Source organism: Micropterus salmoides, unplaced genomic scaffold (genome assembly GCF_014851395.1).
Source record: "Micropterus salmoides isolate LMB-PRFRI ecotype aquatic unplaced genomic scaffold, ASM1485139v1 Ms_hic_scaffold_16, whole genome shotgun sequence".
Taxonomy (NCBI): Eukaryota; Metazoa; Chordata; class Actinopteri; order Centrarchiformes; family Centrarchidae; genus Micropterus; species Micropterus salmoides.
Window position 1 is genome coordinate 23,033,829 of NW_024040707.1, and position 16,521 is coordinate 23,050,349.

The 16,521-nt window shown below is 40.3% G+C and overlaps 2 protein-coding genes across 3 annotated transcripts; both read left to right on the forward strand.

The window, feature by feature from the left end:
- Positions 1-449: 449 nt before the first annotated feature.
- Positions 450-8,384, forward strand: LOC119905694 (vesicle-associated membrane protein-associated protein B/C-like). 2 transcript variants are annotated; one of them, XM_038722963.1, is made up of 6 exons: positions 450-796; positions 2,168-2,320; positions 3,195-3,298; positions 3,685-3,765; positions 4,247-4,378; positions 6,321-8,384. In XM_038722963.1, the coding sequence occupies exons 1-6, from the start codon at positions 739-741 to the stop codon at positions 6,483-6,485; spliced, it is 693 nt and encodes a 230-aa protein (XP_038578891.1). In that variant the 5' UTR covers positions 450-738; the 3' UTR covers positions 6,486-8,384. The 2 variants fall into 2 exon arrangements, with proteins under 2 accessions (XP_038578891.1, XP_038578890.1); XM_038722962.1 differs by having other exon boundaries at positions 453-796; positions 4,196-4,378.
- A 1,248-nt stretch (positions 8,385-9,632) lies between these two features.
- Positions 9,633-16,126, forward strand: LOC119905695 (charged multivesicular body protein 4b-like). Its single transcript, XM_038722964.1, has 5 exons — positions 9,633-9,970; positions 11,935-12,112; positions 12,981-13,095; positions 13,714-13,840; positions 14,799-16,126. The coding sequence occupies exons 1-5, from the start codon at positions 9,787-9,789 to the stop codon at positions 14,861-14,863; spliced, it is 669 nt and encodes a 222-aa protein (XP_038578892.1). The 5' UTR covers positions 9,633-9,786; the 3' UTR covers positions 14,864-16,126.
- The last annotated feature ends 395 nt before the right edge of the window (positions 16,127-16,521 follow it).

The following is a 16,521-nucleotide window of genomic DNA, read 5'->3' on the forward strand; positions in this document are numbered from 1 at the left end:
ACAGCGTTCCTCATTGGTTCAGACAGGGAGAGACAGCAGCAGCAGTCAGAGCTGCACTGTTTCATTGCTCAGACGTTTGTTCTCAAAATATGAAACAAAATGCGTCCCTTATCAGTTCAATAAGGGACACGTCTTTTAGTTTCTAAATACGGGATAATTCCATATTTTAAGGGACGGTTGGCAACCCTAGTTTAGGGGACTATCAACTATCATGGCCATTATTTCTAAAACGATGTCTACGGCAGTATTTGGCTTTCTGATTATTTTGTCCATGTAGTTTTCCATAGCAGAGTATTATCTCAGTCTTAAAGTGGTGCAAGTTGGTTAGACTGTGTACAAGTACAATTTTGCATTGACGATGTCAACGTTTCTTTGTGTAACGGTCAAGAAACCACCTGACATCCCGCACCAGCCCCGCCCCTTGTGTGACGTCATAGTCCTCCTTCCTTCCCGTCTCTCCCTCCGCTGCTAGCAGAGTTAGCGCTAGCACGTTAGCCCCCAGCAGCTGTCGGTGGCAGTCAGTCAGTCAGTCAGTCAGTCAGTCATCCAGCCCGTCCGTCCGAGTGGTGGTGGTGCATTTGTAATCATCATCATCGTCCTGCTCCTCCTCCTCTCCTCCCATAGAAAAACCGTGGACGGCCAGGTTGTTTCTTCGGGAGCCAGCGGTTTCACCTCTCTGGGCTACCTGCGGTAAAATATTGTTGTCCTCGCCGTCACGACAGGAAGAAGCCCTGGGACATGGCCAGACCAGAACAAGTCCTGGTGCTAGAGCCACAACACGAACTGAAATTCAGAGGTAACGGCTAGCTAATGCTGAAGCAGAGGGCAGGGCCGGGGTTAGGAAGCTAACCTAGAAGGCTTTAGTGAAAGCAACTGTGTCGATTTCTGCATTACCCGCTTAACGTCCACTAATGTGTCGTTATTTGTTTTTTGCTGTTATTAAATTAGACGGATGTGGTTAGCGTTAGCCGTGGTCTACATTGTGTGTACGGCAGCAGTGGCGATGACAGGTGAAACGACACTGTGTGCGACAATGCTAACTAACTAACTAGCTAGCTCGGTAGCGTTCAGCTAACGTGGCTAGCAAGTCAAACTGTCATTGCAGCGTCAGGGCAGGCCCGCCGTCCCATTTCTCTAATTCACTCATTTGCGCCCTATGTCTTGTCTTTCATCCTCTGACAGCACGTCAGACACTGTTCTATGATCATATACTTGGCATATGCCTTTCTGTCGGTGTTGTTGCTAACACCCGGCTGCCAAGAAGTTACTATTCTAGCATTTTCTACGATCAGGGTGTCATTGCTTAGCCTTATTACCGTGCTTATTTCACAATATTACAAACTAGCTGGCTGCGATTGAGAGCATTACCGTTTACTCTGCCTGTGCAACCTGAATTCTTTTCCAGCTTTACTATATCCAATCCAGAAAGATTGTGAAAATACAGACTAAGCTGGTGTGCCAGGGATAATGGCTGTATGTGTAGATAATTGCGTTTGGGTGTGATGTTGGCTGTAGAAATGGGTCAAGCGATGGCCTAAGGTGATGGAAGCAGTCAGTAGTGGATTGTTCACTTATTGATTATTGCAGAGCTTTTTAATGCAAAGATAAGCAGAAGATGATGCATACACCCCCTCAGTTACTGATGCACAGTGTAACTGATCAGAGCACAAAGCACAGTGATGTTTGGTCCAAAACCATGGTTCAGTTGTCAAAAGAGGTTGACTATTCCAGTGTGGAGTCATTAAACATGGTCAGATGGTTTATGAGGGACACTGAGGGTGAAGCAACAAGAAAACATTAGCTCTTATATGTCACAAAGATGCAAGTTTTCTACAGCATCCAGTTTTTGGCTGAGGGCGGGGCATGAATAATAAAATAAGCACTTCCACACTTTGCCGCTCTTTCCACTTAATGTTTAATGTGCAATGTTTATGGTAGGCTCTATGGCGTCCCTCACAAACACTACTCACATATTCATCCTTCCAATATGTGTACGCAGGTTATCAAACAAGTGCCTAGTCTTGAGTCTTAACTAGGAATCTAAGCCATGCACCCAAATGACAAACAAATGCACCTACCAAACTAGTAGATAAGTGTGTAAATCTGCACACACAGACACACACCCACGCTTTTGAGTCATTGTGTTGTTTCTCTCTGTCCTCCTCAGGCCCATTTACAGATGTCGTCACTGCCACTCTGAAACTCACCAACCCCACAGATAGAAATGTGTGTTTCAAAGTCAAGACAACCGCACCTCGCAGATATTGTGTGCGCCCAAACAGTGGCATCATTGACTCTGGCACCTCCATCAATGTCTCTGGTTTGTATGCATTTTGGTATCCTCTGGCAACGTAATTGAAAAGCCCGGTCAAATGGGATTCAGATCCAATCAGATATCTATATTTTTGGCTTGGTGCTTTAACGATGTGATGTTGTGTTGTGTACTGTCTGTTGTGGCTTTCAGACAGTATGTCTAAATTAGGAATATGTATTTGGTATCTCGGGGGGGAAAAAATCACTACCATTGTGGATCTATTGGCTGAGCAGAAGTAGGCTTTTATTGATCATTTCAGCCAACAGCAACACTAAAATAAGTTCAGAAAATTGTGTCTTTTTACTTTAGTGCAGGCTGTAACACAAGGAGATGAGAGCCAGCTATATCAAGCTATCATGATCATCAAAAATCCTAGATGACATCTAGTCTCATATGATTCAATTGATATAGATCAAGGAATATTACAAAAAATGCCAAACTGCAGCCAGAATCTATTGTGTTACGGCACCAAAATAAATTTTCTAGCCTCAGTAAGGTGGCGTGGGACAAAAACACTTACAAGCTCTAAAAGACGGTGTCAGTAATTTGAGTGGTCATTTTTTTTTCTTGCTCTATTATGTTGATGTTTGAATTCAAACTGTCCTGCGCTTCTGTTATCTTCATTACTATCTTGGAAACCAAACAGATAAACTGGATTTCTAACATTCAGTGTGACCAGAATCATTGACTAAATGGTGATCCAGACATAAACCTGAACATTCCAATGCAAGTAGTCAGTTCACGAGGAGTAAGGAGGTCACGGTGTAACCCAACTCATAAACCTGACTGACGTCTTTTTGTTTGAAGGTTGCATAATAGTTATTATGGGGCAATACAGGAAGTCTTTCCCTAATGTTCTCTGTTCTGTTACTGTCCACAGTTATGCTACAGCCGTTTGACTACGACCCCAATGAAAAGAGTAAACACAAATTCATGGTGCAGTCCATGCTGGCCCCATACGATATGACTGACATGGAAGGAGTTGTGAGTACCAGAGCATAAAATATGATTTGGCATTCTGTTCTCATTGAGCGCAAGGATATATTTATTTATTTGTTAAACTATGTTACTGTTGACCCCTTAATGCAGGTTGACCCTGAAGTTTTCATGTTGAACCACACCCTTTCAGAACCCCAAAGTACCTCCAGCTGAACTCTTGAATATTGCAGTTTATGTTTGTCTGTTCTGAAACATAAGCATTTATAATACATGTCCCAAATCCTTTAGAAGATCATGTCTGTAGAGTGTTTCCCTTGAATTACATGAAAGATAAATTAACCTGGTCTGTTTCTGAAGAATCCCTGTATGAACTTTCGCTGTGTTTTCTTCCCCATCTGTCTCCCTTTCCCTCTCGATGTCTGCATCTACAGTGGAAGGAGGCAAAACCTGAAGAGCTGATGGATTCAAAATTGAGATGTGCATTTGAGATGCCTCTAGAAAATGACAAAACTGTAAGTCTCACTCCTCCGTTAACGGGCGTTTGTTGTGCCAGTGTAAGCCTTCAATCAATAAGTGTCAGGTGTTAATGCACAAAAGGCGGTTTCTCGCATGTACATCAGATCCACAAACTGGGAAATGTTGCATCATGTATTTCACAAAACTCAGTAAAGCCGACCTAGGATAACCATTTTAGACATTAAAGACTTAAATCCAATTTAAACATTCACATTCCATGTTTCTTAAGAGTTACATTTTTTCCCTTACACTCAGTATTTTTTCAGTCTCCTACCCATCAGCAACACATCACTGTATCACTCATTGCATCCTTATTTATTTGTGATTTATTTGTTAGTACTTTCATCTCACTCCCTACCATGTCTCTGCATGTCTCTTCATCCCCTTCCTCTCCTCTCACCCCCCCACCCTCACTCTCTTCCGCAGCATGAGAGTGAAAGCAACAAAACTGTGTCTTCCTCTGCCTCCTCTGTTAAGACTGAGCACTCCGCACTGCCCAAGTCAGCCAGTGCCTCGCTGGATGACGGAGAGGTGAAGAAGATCATGGAGGAGTGCAAGCGGCTGCAGATGGAGGTGCAGAGGCTACGGGAAGAAAACAAACAGATCAGGGTGAGACGCACAAAAACAAAACAAACAAAAAAATCCAAGGCTATCTGTCTGCGTCTTCTTTCAGCCTTGCATTTTCTACTCCAGAACTTCCTCGTCATACACCGTAAAATCAAAGCTAGTTTCATTCTTGCGTGTCAAAACATCTAAAATAATGACAGGGTAAATGATTTGGATTTTGGTTTGGATTTAAGTTAATCTATAGGAAAACATTTAGTTTGTAGATAAGTGCTGCACCTTGTGAGACTGAACAAGAAAACTGAATCGTCCCAATCATTGCCTGAAGGGTAAATTCTTTCCACATGAGGCCTAAGAAGTTAGAAGCTGCACTTTATAAAATGTAAAAAATCTAAGTCTTGTATGTTTTCATATTTTTCTAATGTTGTTGAGACAAATTCAGCACCGGTACCAGGAATTATGTTATAACCAGATGAGATCATCTGTGCACTTGCATATCTGTACATTGGGTGGGGGCAAAGTTATCACTGACACAAATATTGTAGTGGGGGGAAAAAAGTTGCAGTATTTCATAACAAGCGGAGGCCACTGATAGAGTAGAGGCTTATAGGGAGCAGTTTGCCCTGATAGACTGCTCCTTGTTATCTGGTTGCATTCATGCGCTTGTCGAATGAATATTGTTTTGAAGCCAGATACTACTTCTATACGTTTGTGTTTTTTTGTTCAGAATTAAGATCAATTGTTGAAAAGAAGCAAAGAGAAAAAAGTTATTTAATATTGTTTATCAATCAAGGGTTTATGTACGCAGCTATATTCAATGTAAAACAACATGCCTTTTACTTTGTTAGTTTACAAAACAACAACAATGAGCTGTGGTTTCCTCAGTTTTGAAGTCAAGTGCTCCACACTTTCTTTACATAAATACATGCTTTCATCTTGTACCCTAATCATCACACTTAGACAACAATGGCGTCCTAAGACTCTAGTTTTGTTCCATCGTTGGGAACTTTATTTGAGGACTTGATGAGATATTCCTGACAGCACTTGAAGGCAGCAATATATTATACCTTCTGAAAAACAAGGCTGTCCACTGTGATGGTACTTTGTCGTCACCCTTTCTATTCTGAAGGCCGATCCTAATATCAGTATATGAGAGTTAAAAAATCCAGTTTATTTGTAGTCTAAGGGGGCTTTCACACCTACCTCATTTGTTCCGGATGTTTGGACTTTTCGGTTCAATTCGAACCAAAATTACAGGTGTGAAACCTCCCCGGGACCATGAACCGGACCAAACGGATGAAATTTGGTCCGACGAAAAGATGTAGTCTCAATCCGAAACAAACTGAACAATGGTTCGCTTCTAGCTTGAAAGTATTTTTTGGACAGTCCCTGTGTAAACTGGAAACAAATGCACGGATAAATGCATTGGAATAAGGACACAATTATAAATAGCAAGGCAAGTTTATTTGTATAGCACATTTCAACAAGGATGTTTATTTAGCAAACTTAAACTAGCCTTCAGTATAGTTGGTGCTGCAGATAGTAATGGCATAATAATAACAATAAAGTGGCAACAATATGCATCGCTTCATTCCTCATTCATTCATTCATTCTTATCACTTTTTTTTTTTAAAGTTAAACAAAAATGCAAAGAATACAATCAATTAAATAAATCTTACATTGAATATAGGAGCTTTTTATCGCTTTTTTATTTTTTAAGTGTTCCATTGAGGTGCAGTAGTGCTTCGGTTCAACAGTAAACCGACTGAAACAGGGTTTGGATCCAGTCCATTTCAGTTTTTCATCATAGATGAAGACAACATGACGCAAGTCTGCCATGGAAAGTTCTTTAGTGAGACCAAACCAAAACTAACCGAATGTATCACAACATGAACTTTGGTGCGGACCTTCAGGTGTGAACGCAGAACCAAGACCTGTTCAGTGGTCAAATTTCTGACTCTCTCTGACTCCTCTCTCTTTATTGCAGGATGACGACGGGCTGCACAAGAGAAAGGTGACCTCACTGGGCACCCCTCACTCTTCTTCCATGGCAACCTCGGCCATGAGGGACGAAGGCCTAAGCACCCGCGTCCTGGCGTTCTGCGTGCTCTTCTTTGTCTTTGGAGTCATCATTGGCAAGCTGGCCCTGTAGAGACACAGACAGACAGAGCACAGTGATAGACGGATGGACGGCGTGCTTGGGAGGACACGTGTCACGAATGGCAACAGGGATGTCTTCTGGGGTTATGTTGAAATTTTTTTTTTTTTTTTCTTAAACAGTAATATCATGATGGTTTGTCTGGATGGAAAATAATTTAATGTGTAAAAAGAAAACAAAGGAAGGCGATCCCAAGTTAAACCATGAGTGTGAGCGTTTTTGTCACAGGTCTTGCCTTTTCTTTTTTCTTTTTTGTGTGAAATAATCACCACCTCTGATCTGTTCTTTCCGTCCATCCCTCCTTCCTAAATGATCTTCCGCAACTTGCACAGGTAACAGTTGGTGGTGTGTTCAAGTGGCTTCACGCTGGTTGAATGTCTAAAGTCTTTTGTTGATTCTTTATTGATTCAAGTCTTCAAGTTCCTCACTCACATAGTCTGTAAGAAAGATCTAACACTCTGATAATCCTTCCTCCACTTATTACTGATAATCTGCAAGGAGAGGTGAACACAAGTGATCAGTGAAAGACTCAAATTCTATGTATTGTCTTCTAAACAGTATGTGGTAAAAATGAGAGCCAGTAGAAGCTCTGTGTGTGTGTGTGTGCGTGCGTGCGTGCGTGCGTGCGTGCGTGCGCGTGTGTGTGCACGTGTGTTCTTGATTTTGCCTCCTGCAGGAGGGATGTGGATGTTTTTTATGTTAGGAGACCACAAACGGTGAACTCTCACAGGCTGTTTGAGAACAAAGGAAGAGGGTTGGTTTGAAAACTAAACTGTCATATGAACAGATTTCCTGTACACAACAGAAAATGGCTATGTTTGTTGAAAATCAGATTCAATCCTTTGATCATTTCAGTCGTGAAACCAGACCAAGGAATCAGAAATTCAATTATCTATGTTTAGGCCATTTGTAAAATTATAACTCTGTAAAATCAAAATTATGATATAGAATTTATGCTGCACAGTGATCTAGTACGAAATCAAAGCTGTAATTTAGTTAACTGGGAAAATCTGATGTCTTTAACACTTTAATTTTCTTGATAGTTGCCTCCTCGGGTTGAAGAAGACCCCATCAAGCAGAAACCTTGTCATGCAAAACCAACACAGACATTTACAATATATAACATACTGTTTGTTATAATAGTTTGGCCACCTTGTTTAATTTTGCCCACGGAGTATTGTATTTGCATCCTTTTAGTGTATTACAGCAGTTGTTTGCTTTTTTTCCTTATATTATCATTTAGCCACAATGCTTCTGTTTATAATATTGAAATGCACTATATTCAAGTGTCCACTCTTCAGTCTGCATGAAATGACATGGATTTATTATGATTATTATTTTTTGAGTGTTGAAGTTATATTAGCAAAACAAAAAAACTTTTTTTTCAAAGGGACCATCTTGAATCTGGTTTATCAGTTTGTGTGTGATTTGTTTCCTTTTCGATTATCTCTTTTGTTTCCTGTTGGGCTCTGGTGGTTGCGAGATAACTGAGACAACACAGCTGTATTATCTCGGCTATCACGTGACCATCTAAGCAGGTTGGTAAAAAGGAAAAAAGAATAAATATCTGTATTTTTCGTTGCCAGAGGGAGCTTCGGGGAGGAGGGAAAGTGGGAATGTGGGCGGCTGGGAGGAGGACTGACCTGTGAATACACACTACATAAAAGAAAAAAGGCGACAGTGCTTCAGACCACACATGCAAAGATACAGTTACACAACAATGTAATCACAGTAATTGGATACTCTTTTGTATGTATATAAAAATAAAAACGACTTAAAAAGATAACTGGCAAAGTGATTAACATACTGTAATAAAGGAAAACGATAATTAAACAACCACCATGGATCATCATAATGTAGCATCATAATGAATTAAAACACATAAACCCCCAACTGTCTGCTTCTGTGAAAAGTTTACTCTTTTTTTTTGCTCATTTAGAATGGATTGCAGTCTTTGAAAAGAGTAAGGTGTGGGTGTGTGTCTGCAAAAAAATGTTTGATAGACTAAGAAAAAAAACCCCACATGGGGTGCAGAACCACTTAGCCAATACTATTATTTAGGGGTTTATTCAGTACTGGAAGAAAATCTTGGAAAAGAACTGCTCTTGGTGGATTAAAGCACTGCTACTCAGTCTGTGAGAACAGTTTTATTATGTCGGAGCATAAAGTCATTATCATATTATAACCAGGGGTTTGAGACTGCACTTTCTAACAGAAAGACATTTCAAAGTGGGGCTGAGAGGTTACAAAGATCCAAGGGTCCAAAGAAATTAGCATTTTGGGAATTCCATGATCTTGGAGGTGTTTTTGGAGCTTTACCTAGCTAGGGAGTAAAAGTCAGGATATTAGGCTGCATCAGTTTGATCATTGTTTATTCAATCTCTCCTTTGCAAGTCACTGAACTTTACTTACAGGGGCTGTTCTAAATTGCTGGAGTCCCCCTCCACATGTGACAAGGCAAGGCAAGTTTATTTGTATGGCACGTTCCAACAACAAGGTAATTCAAAATGCTTTACATAAAACATAAAAGCAACATAGGAAAATATAAAAAATGTTATAATTTAAAAAAATATTTAAATAGAAAATAAAATAAGTGCTCTGACTTGAATAATCTAAGAAATACAACAACATTTTCCAACAACATCCCTCACTGAACAATCTAGGATCTATGTGCATGCATGAATATTTTTCATTTCAATAGTTAAATGTTGCTCTCAGCGTATTTGCACTGGTGGCTTCCAGTTTCCAAATCATACTTACTAGGGTAAGTTGACCATGAATGACCTTTGACCTTCTTCTTATGAAAACAACCTTCAAGTGTCAAACCCTGCACATACATCATTCTGCACAGGGAATCTCAAACACTCAAGCGAGGTAACGATAAGCAAAACACGAGTGGAGGGGGTCTTTATTAGTGGTGACTGATAAAGCAGATGGTCATCAAATTTCACCAAAATACTTCACCGTTATATTGTATTAAATAGCTTAATGTTTTTATGTTTAGAAAACTAAACTGGTGATTTAATAAATACGTTAAAATTGGTCCAGTAATTTTCAGAGCTCCAGTTGTCCAGCAGATGGAGACAGAGATGCAACGAGCAACGCCCACCCCTCATCGGGCAATATGACGTCATTGGGCCTTATCCAGGAAGTAGAAAAATATCAACAACCCTTCCAGGCTAGGGCGAAGTGTCAGTGTAGCCTAGCAGCGGGGTAGCTAAGCTTGATTTTCTGGGGCATTTTGCCGATTTGTTTTGTTGTTTTTTTATAATTAGTGTGCTGTAGCATCCCAGAAATGTCGTTGTTTGGTAAGATATTTGGAGGAGGAGGAAAAGGGGCAAAGGGACCGAGCCCACAGGAGGCGATCCAGAAACTCCGAGAGACGGAGGAGATGCTAACGAAGAAACAGGAATTTCTAGAGAAAAAGATCGAGCAGGAGCTGCAAATTGCCAAAAAGAACGGCACGAAAAACAAACGAGGTGAGATATCAGGGCGTATTTTGTGATCGTTCCTACTCTTTATCATAAAATTACTTGGTCAACAACCCCGAGCTAAATGTTAGCACGTTAGCTAAGTTGGCTAACTTTCCCGAGCTGTCAGAAGTGTTGGCAACCTCACCGGGCGTCGTTAATATCACGGCCACTTGAGAGAAGCGTGCGTTTTGTCGATTGTGTGTGAGATTGAATTATGTGATAATAGATTATCATTCTTTTATTTCCGCTGAGGTAACGCTAGCCTTGTCCTTTGCTAACATATCTGGTGCTAACATTTTTCGTCTGATTGATCAATGGCCTTTTAAAAATCAAAAGTTAAAGGTGTGGCGAGCGATACAGCTAACGTTGGGTGTCCTACTGCAGAGACACGGGCAATAAAGTTATTGTCTCTGTGTGTCGGGACAAGGGTTGAGTATTGGTGTAGCACATGTTAAAAGGACATCATGTTGCTGTGGGCGTGTTTGCATCTTGTTCAGAAGACTGCATAGAAAGCTACAGACATCCTGAGAAAGCTAATTAATGTATAAGCTAATTAATGTATAAGCTAATTAGTCTAGAAAGACCCATAAACTGAACTTTGTTTATCACTAGTGATGGTGGGCAACCGAGGAAACAAAAATATTACTGTGGCCGGAAGATCCTATCCTGACACGGTTACTACATGTGGTAAAACATGATAAAGTTGTGTGTGTGGTGGTGCACCTGTTGATTAATCTAGTTGATTTAAAGTACATTTGACATTTACTAGATGTCAAATAAAAGCCAAACTTGAAAAGTTGTTGGTAATATTTGACATTTTGGTCTGAGGATGGTATTGGAGGGAAGCCCTCAGAGTGGCTAATACAAAAGTGTTTTGTCCTCTGGGGATATTGAATGTGGTTGGTTGGCTGTTGGATTTATTATGATTATTACTTTGGGCATTTTGAGCTGATGTTGCCGCTAGAATGAAGATCAAGGGGTCACCAGAGTAAATCCTCTGGGACCATGAATATCCATATTGTATTTAGTAGTTTTATAAAGTGTTGATTAATGGGAATGTTTTGAACTGACAGTGGTGCAAAGAGAAAACCTGATGGACAGACTGATTTATGTCACCACAAGTGGCGCAAAAAATATCATCATAAGAAATGATTTAATATTCATCAATGTTTTAGTTAGTGTGCATTTAAAAAGGAAAAAAAACTGTTCTTGTATTTGGCTTGAAAGACTCCCCAGAGGTTGACAGAATTGCTCATTCCAGTATGACACTCTGATGGTTTCACTCCGGCTTATCAGGTGTGAGTTAGTGGTTGTGGTCATGTGACACTGGCTGATTCATTTCTTCTTTCCACTTTTTCCACTCATCAGTAAAGTGCCAGCGACAAGCTATATCTAATTTCCCTCTTTGTTGATTTAACGGTCACTAATGTAGTGCACCATACCTGGGGTGACAGAGCTTTCACCATCACAGCCTCCTCCCTCTGGAACGTCCTACGTGTACACATCTGGATCACTTATAAAAACCTACCTCTTTAGACTAGCCTTCAAACTCTAGTAATTGCATTTCAACTGCTGCTGTCTCCTGGTTTTATGGTCTCCCCGGCTATTTTAAACATGCTAAAACTACTGGTTTTAAGTGTCTTTGAGTGTCCTGAAAGAGAAATAGAAATACATTTATAGAAATAAAATGGATTATTATTATTATTATATAGTAGATTAATATTTAAAGCATTTATTTATGATTCCACTCAGTGGTGGATGACTGTAATTTTGCAGAGCATAAGATGTGGCGCTGACTACTGCCAATGTTTAAGCACTTATTCTGCCTCTCATTCCTGTTTAATTACAGAACAATCTAGGTGATTCACGGTTTTACACCACTGTCACTGAATCACATTTCGACGCAGTCAGTCTATTTTTGTCACAGTCTGTTCGTCCTGACTCCTTTCCTTCTGCCTCTCTCTCCTCAGCGGCTCTGCAGGCCTTGAAAAGAAAGAAGCGGTATGAGAAGCAGCTCGCCCAGATTGACGGCACATTGTCAACCATCGAGTTCCAGAGAGAGGCTCTGGAGAACGCCAACACCAACACTGAAGTGCTCAAGAATATGGGCTACGCTGCCAAGGCTATGAAATCTGCCCATGAAAACATGTAAGAGCAGGCACACAGGCGCAGTTTAAGTTCTTTACAGTTTGATTGATTGAGCAATTGGCTAAAGTGAAGCCTCTTTATGAAAATAGTATATTTGTAGCCTGCTGCTTCTAAATTGCCCTCATGGGACTACAGGGAGAGTAAGAAAAGATTCTGTCTGTTATAAATCAACAGAAAGAAAATATGAGGAATACGCTTTTCTCTAGGGCAACAATTAATCAAAATTCTATCAAAGTCACAATATGGTCTACTGCAATTTTCAAAGCGCAAGAGGTGCAATATTTGTTAAAGATGAAAATACCATTTTAAAATTAAATATTTTTGTGCTGCAGAGATGTCCTGGTCTACACATCATATTCTACAGACTTAATAAAACATCTTTGTTTGGTACAGATCCCCTCAAAAATCACACTATAATCATTTTAACATGTTTTTCAATGAAAATGTGCATAATGATGTAAAAATGATCCTTCCCTTCAATATCGCAAATCAAATTGCAATTAGCCCTAATTTTCTCATATCAAAATACAGAGCATTTGACCCGTATGCAGTAATGCCTTCTTAATCCAAACCCATCAGCACCCTATGTTATTTGAATCTGTGACAGGCTCAAAAACAATACAAAAACGAATATGAAGAACGTATAATATTAAGAGGCATTCATAAATGTTTCCCTACTAAAATACTGCTAACTTGCATATTAAATGGACATCATCAGTGGTTGCACATGTGAGGTACTTTTGCATTGCTGCATGCCATGTGCATCACTTTGCCAATTTATCAGTATATGTGGGAACGTGAGGCTTGATTAAAAGGTAGTGCACTCTCTTGTACTCGCATATGAATCCTCCCCTGCTTGTTGTTTCAGGGACATTGACAAGGTGGACGACCTGATGCAGGACATTACAGAGCAGCAGGAGCTGGCCCAGGAAATCTCTGACGCCATCTCCAAACCTGTCGGCTTTGGAGAGGAGTTTGATGAAGTGCGTGATGTATATTTTAGATTTTCCTTTTACATTTATGAGGTTTTTGGTGGTTTGTGGTGTTTTCGAAATGCAGTGTGTGATTCTGAAGTGATTCCTGTTTTAAAACCGACAGCTATCTGAAAGTGTCTTCATTTATTTTGAGATTTACTGTAAATATTGCCTCACCATCAGTCCATCAGCTGAGAACATGTGCTTTTTTTAACACAGCAATGAACGAAGAACTGATGATAACATATCTAACCCGGTAGAGCAAAGTTCAGCATTATGGACTTGATGCTGTTCAGCATTGTTCTGTGACCCACCAGGCTAGACACAGTTGGTTGTGTTCCTTGAGTCATTTCTCTGAATCAGCCTTTTTTTTGAATGGTCTTATTCAGAGAACCACTTCACCGCAATTGATGGTATTCAGACATCCTGGCATAATATGGCAGGAAGAATGAATACGCTCTTTCTGAAATTCTCAGTCAACTGACTTGAAGCGTTTTAATCAAACTCTCGGCGAGACATTTTACTCACCATCGCACCCTCATTTTGACGGTATCTTTGTGGTTTCTGGTGTTGCAGAAATAGTTTGTGTTTACCCTCATGTTTCATGTTGATTGCTGTGTTTCTCAGGATGAGCTGCTGGCGGAGCTGGATGAGCTAGAACAGGAGGAGCTGGACAAAAACCTGCTGGAGATCGGGGGATCAGAAAATGTCCCCCTCCCCAACGTGCCTTCTACTTCATTACCTGCCAGACCTGGTAGGAGCCTTTTTGAAAAACTAATACAACTTGGTTATTCAGTTGTTCTGGGGGAGAGTTAGATGAGAAGATTTTTTGCCGTTTTCTGGGGGGTTTATGTGCCGGACTATTTCTTGGCTCTGCGCAGTTGCCAGGTAACCAGTGGAGACTCCAGGAAGTTGAAATAGTCCAGCACCTAACCCTGTGTAAAAAGGCAAATTGTTGTTTTTGCTCTTCAGTGTTTGTATGGATTTCACACATGAGGTAGCAAGGTAATTTATTTGTCATTATGTAACACAAGGTTGTACAAGGAAATGTTGTTTGTAGTCCATGCTACACACAAAGAACATAACAGATAATGACATTTATATTACAATAGAGTAACATATAAAATCTTATTACTCTTGGACAGAGAAGAGTAGCTGTACCTAGTCTTTATGCTAAAATAAGATAAACTGGTGGCTGGCTGTGGCCTTTTATTTCAAGTACAGCCTAGATGTGCACTAATATGGAATTATCTGTTTGTTGTGACCGGTTTCCATTAGCTAATTGGCAATATTAATCTTACAAATGCAAAAACGTGAAGAGGAAAATAGATATACATTTTTAGAGTCACATTCTCTCCGCTGGGGCTTCTCTGTGCTCTGCTGTCTGGGTTTTAAGCGCCATCCCTAACCTGCAGCCGTGCTCCGCATTATGGGATTTAATTGTCGGCTGAAATTCCATTAGTGGAACAATAACACAAATCCAATTTTCTAACTTATCTGCCAGACCAATATGTTCTGCAACCCTGGTAGAGACATGAGAGAGATATAAATCTTCTCATCTAATTCTCCACCAGAAGGCAAACAGTTTCCCAAAATGTCAAATTTTAAGCTCAGTAGAGGCCACAAAACCAGCTGAGATCAACTAAACATAACCGTACCAGTTCATTCACATATCTCACCGCTTTCCCCCACCTGTCTTTTCACCCCCAAAGCCAAGAAAGAGGAGGACGAGGACGACATGGAGGACCTGCAGCGCTGGGCGATGGAAGCCATGTAAACGCGGGATCCACCAGATCATACCTGCATCTGAGAGGGAGGAGGAAGGAGCCAGGGGAAATGAATGGACTGATAGGATGTTGTGTATGAGTATTTTTGTGTGTCTGAGGAGAGCTGCTTTATGTAACACTACGAAAAAGCAAAAATGCTGTAATCTTATTTTATTTTATTTTTTTCCCCGTCCCCTTCACAAACCCCTGGGTGCTCAGCAAACGAGCTGGGATGGGGCTTTTATATCGAAGCTCTGTCACTGTACCATGGCAAAGTCACCTAATATATTTAACCTTGATTTTAATACAACATTAGCACCTGGTGGGCCTATTTCAGTGCCCACATAGTTCATATTGAAGTGTAATATTATGAACTCTGTGGTGCGATAAAGGAGTAGCCAGATTAGTATGGCGTTGTTAACATCACTGGATGACAGGGGAGTTTTCATGGGAGCTTAATCCTCAAAGATGTGTTTCCAACTCACATATTTACCTGTATTTGTGGCGTCTTTCCTTCTTGACAAAAATAACAATCCTTTGCTTGGTTGTTTTTTTTGTTTTGTTTTTTTTTTCAATGCTCTTGAAAATCGGAGAACAGTTGAGCATGAGCTGGGTGGTGAAGCTATGAACTGTGTGTTTGCCAGAATCTGAACCTCTTGTTTTGTTTCAGGCTGCGTGCTTTGTCCCCCCCCCCCCCCCCCCCCTCGCCTCCTGTCGCCATTTCAGCGACTTCTCCCTCGCTCAAAGGCGTTCTCACCAGTGGTTCTTGTTATTTGGTGTAAATATCCCAAATGTGTCTCTTTTTTATATGCTGTATTTCTGCCGTCACTGGGAGGTTCTGTTGCGGCTGTGCGAAGCATGCAACAATGGGAAATCACAACACAGATCACAATGCACGGCCAGAAAGAGAGATGTTAAACCTAACACTTTCATCCTGCTCTGTCTGTCTCGGTCCTCCTCGTAAGGGTTTATGTTTCAAATCATATAATGTTAAAAAAAATAATAATAATAAACTATTGTCACATCTTATTAACTCGTGAAGGAGATGGTGGTTTATAAAAGATTAGAATACAGTCAATCTACAACATCAGCGTTTTGGAATTTATGGAGGTTCTTCCTTTAGTTTTTCAAAGTCATGATGTACATTTTTTACTTAGGAAAAAAGCAACAACACAAGGATGGATGGACAAGCATGTTTGCATTTCTATGTTTTATTTATCCAGATGAGAATATTATTTGCAAAATCATTAAAGGTTTTCAATTCTTTTACTGTAGTGGAAGCTGTATCTTTTCACTTTGTCATCGTGTGATATCGTCATGTTCAGTGTCAGAGTTTAACACCTGCTGTACAGCCATGCTGGGAAACTAATGGGTGCAACAGCGTTTTAGACTTGAGGCTCGCAGAAATGTTTACTCTTGATCTTATAAGATTGTTACAGTTCCCGGGTTAGCATAGTTTAAACCAGAGACATTTTCATTGTATGTCTTTTCAAGCTGATAAACTGCACATTCAGTTCTGGTGCTTGAATTAAGGCTGCAATTAACAAATATTTTCATTATCCATTAAACTGATGATCATGGTCTTGATCAATTAATCATTTTTCCAGCTATAACGTCATCATTTTTCGAGACCACTTGGTGACATCTTCAATTTGTATTTTAAAGATAT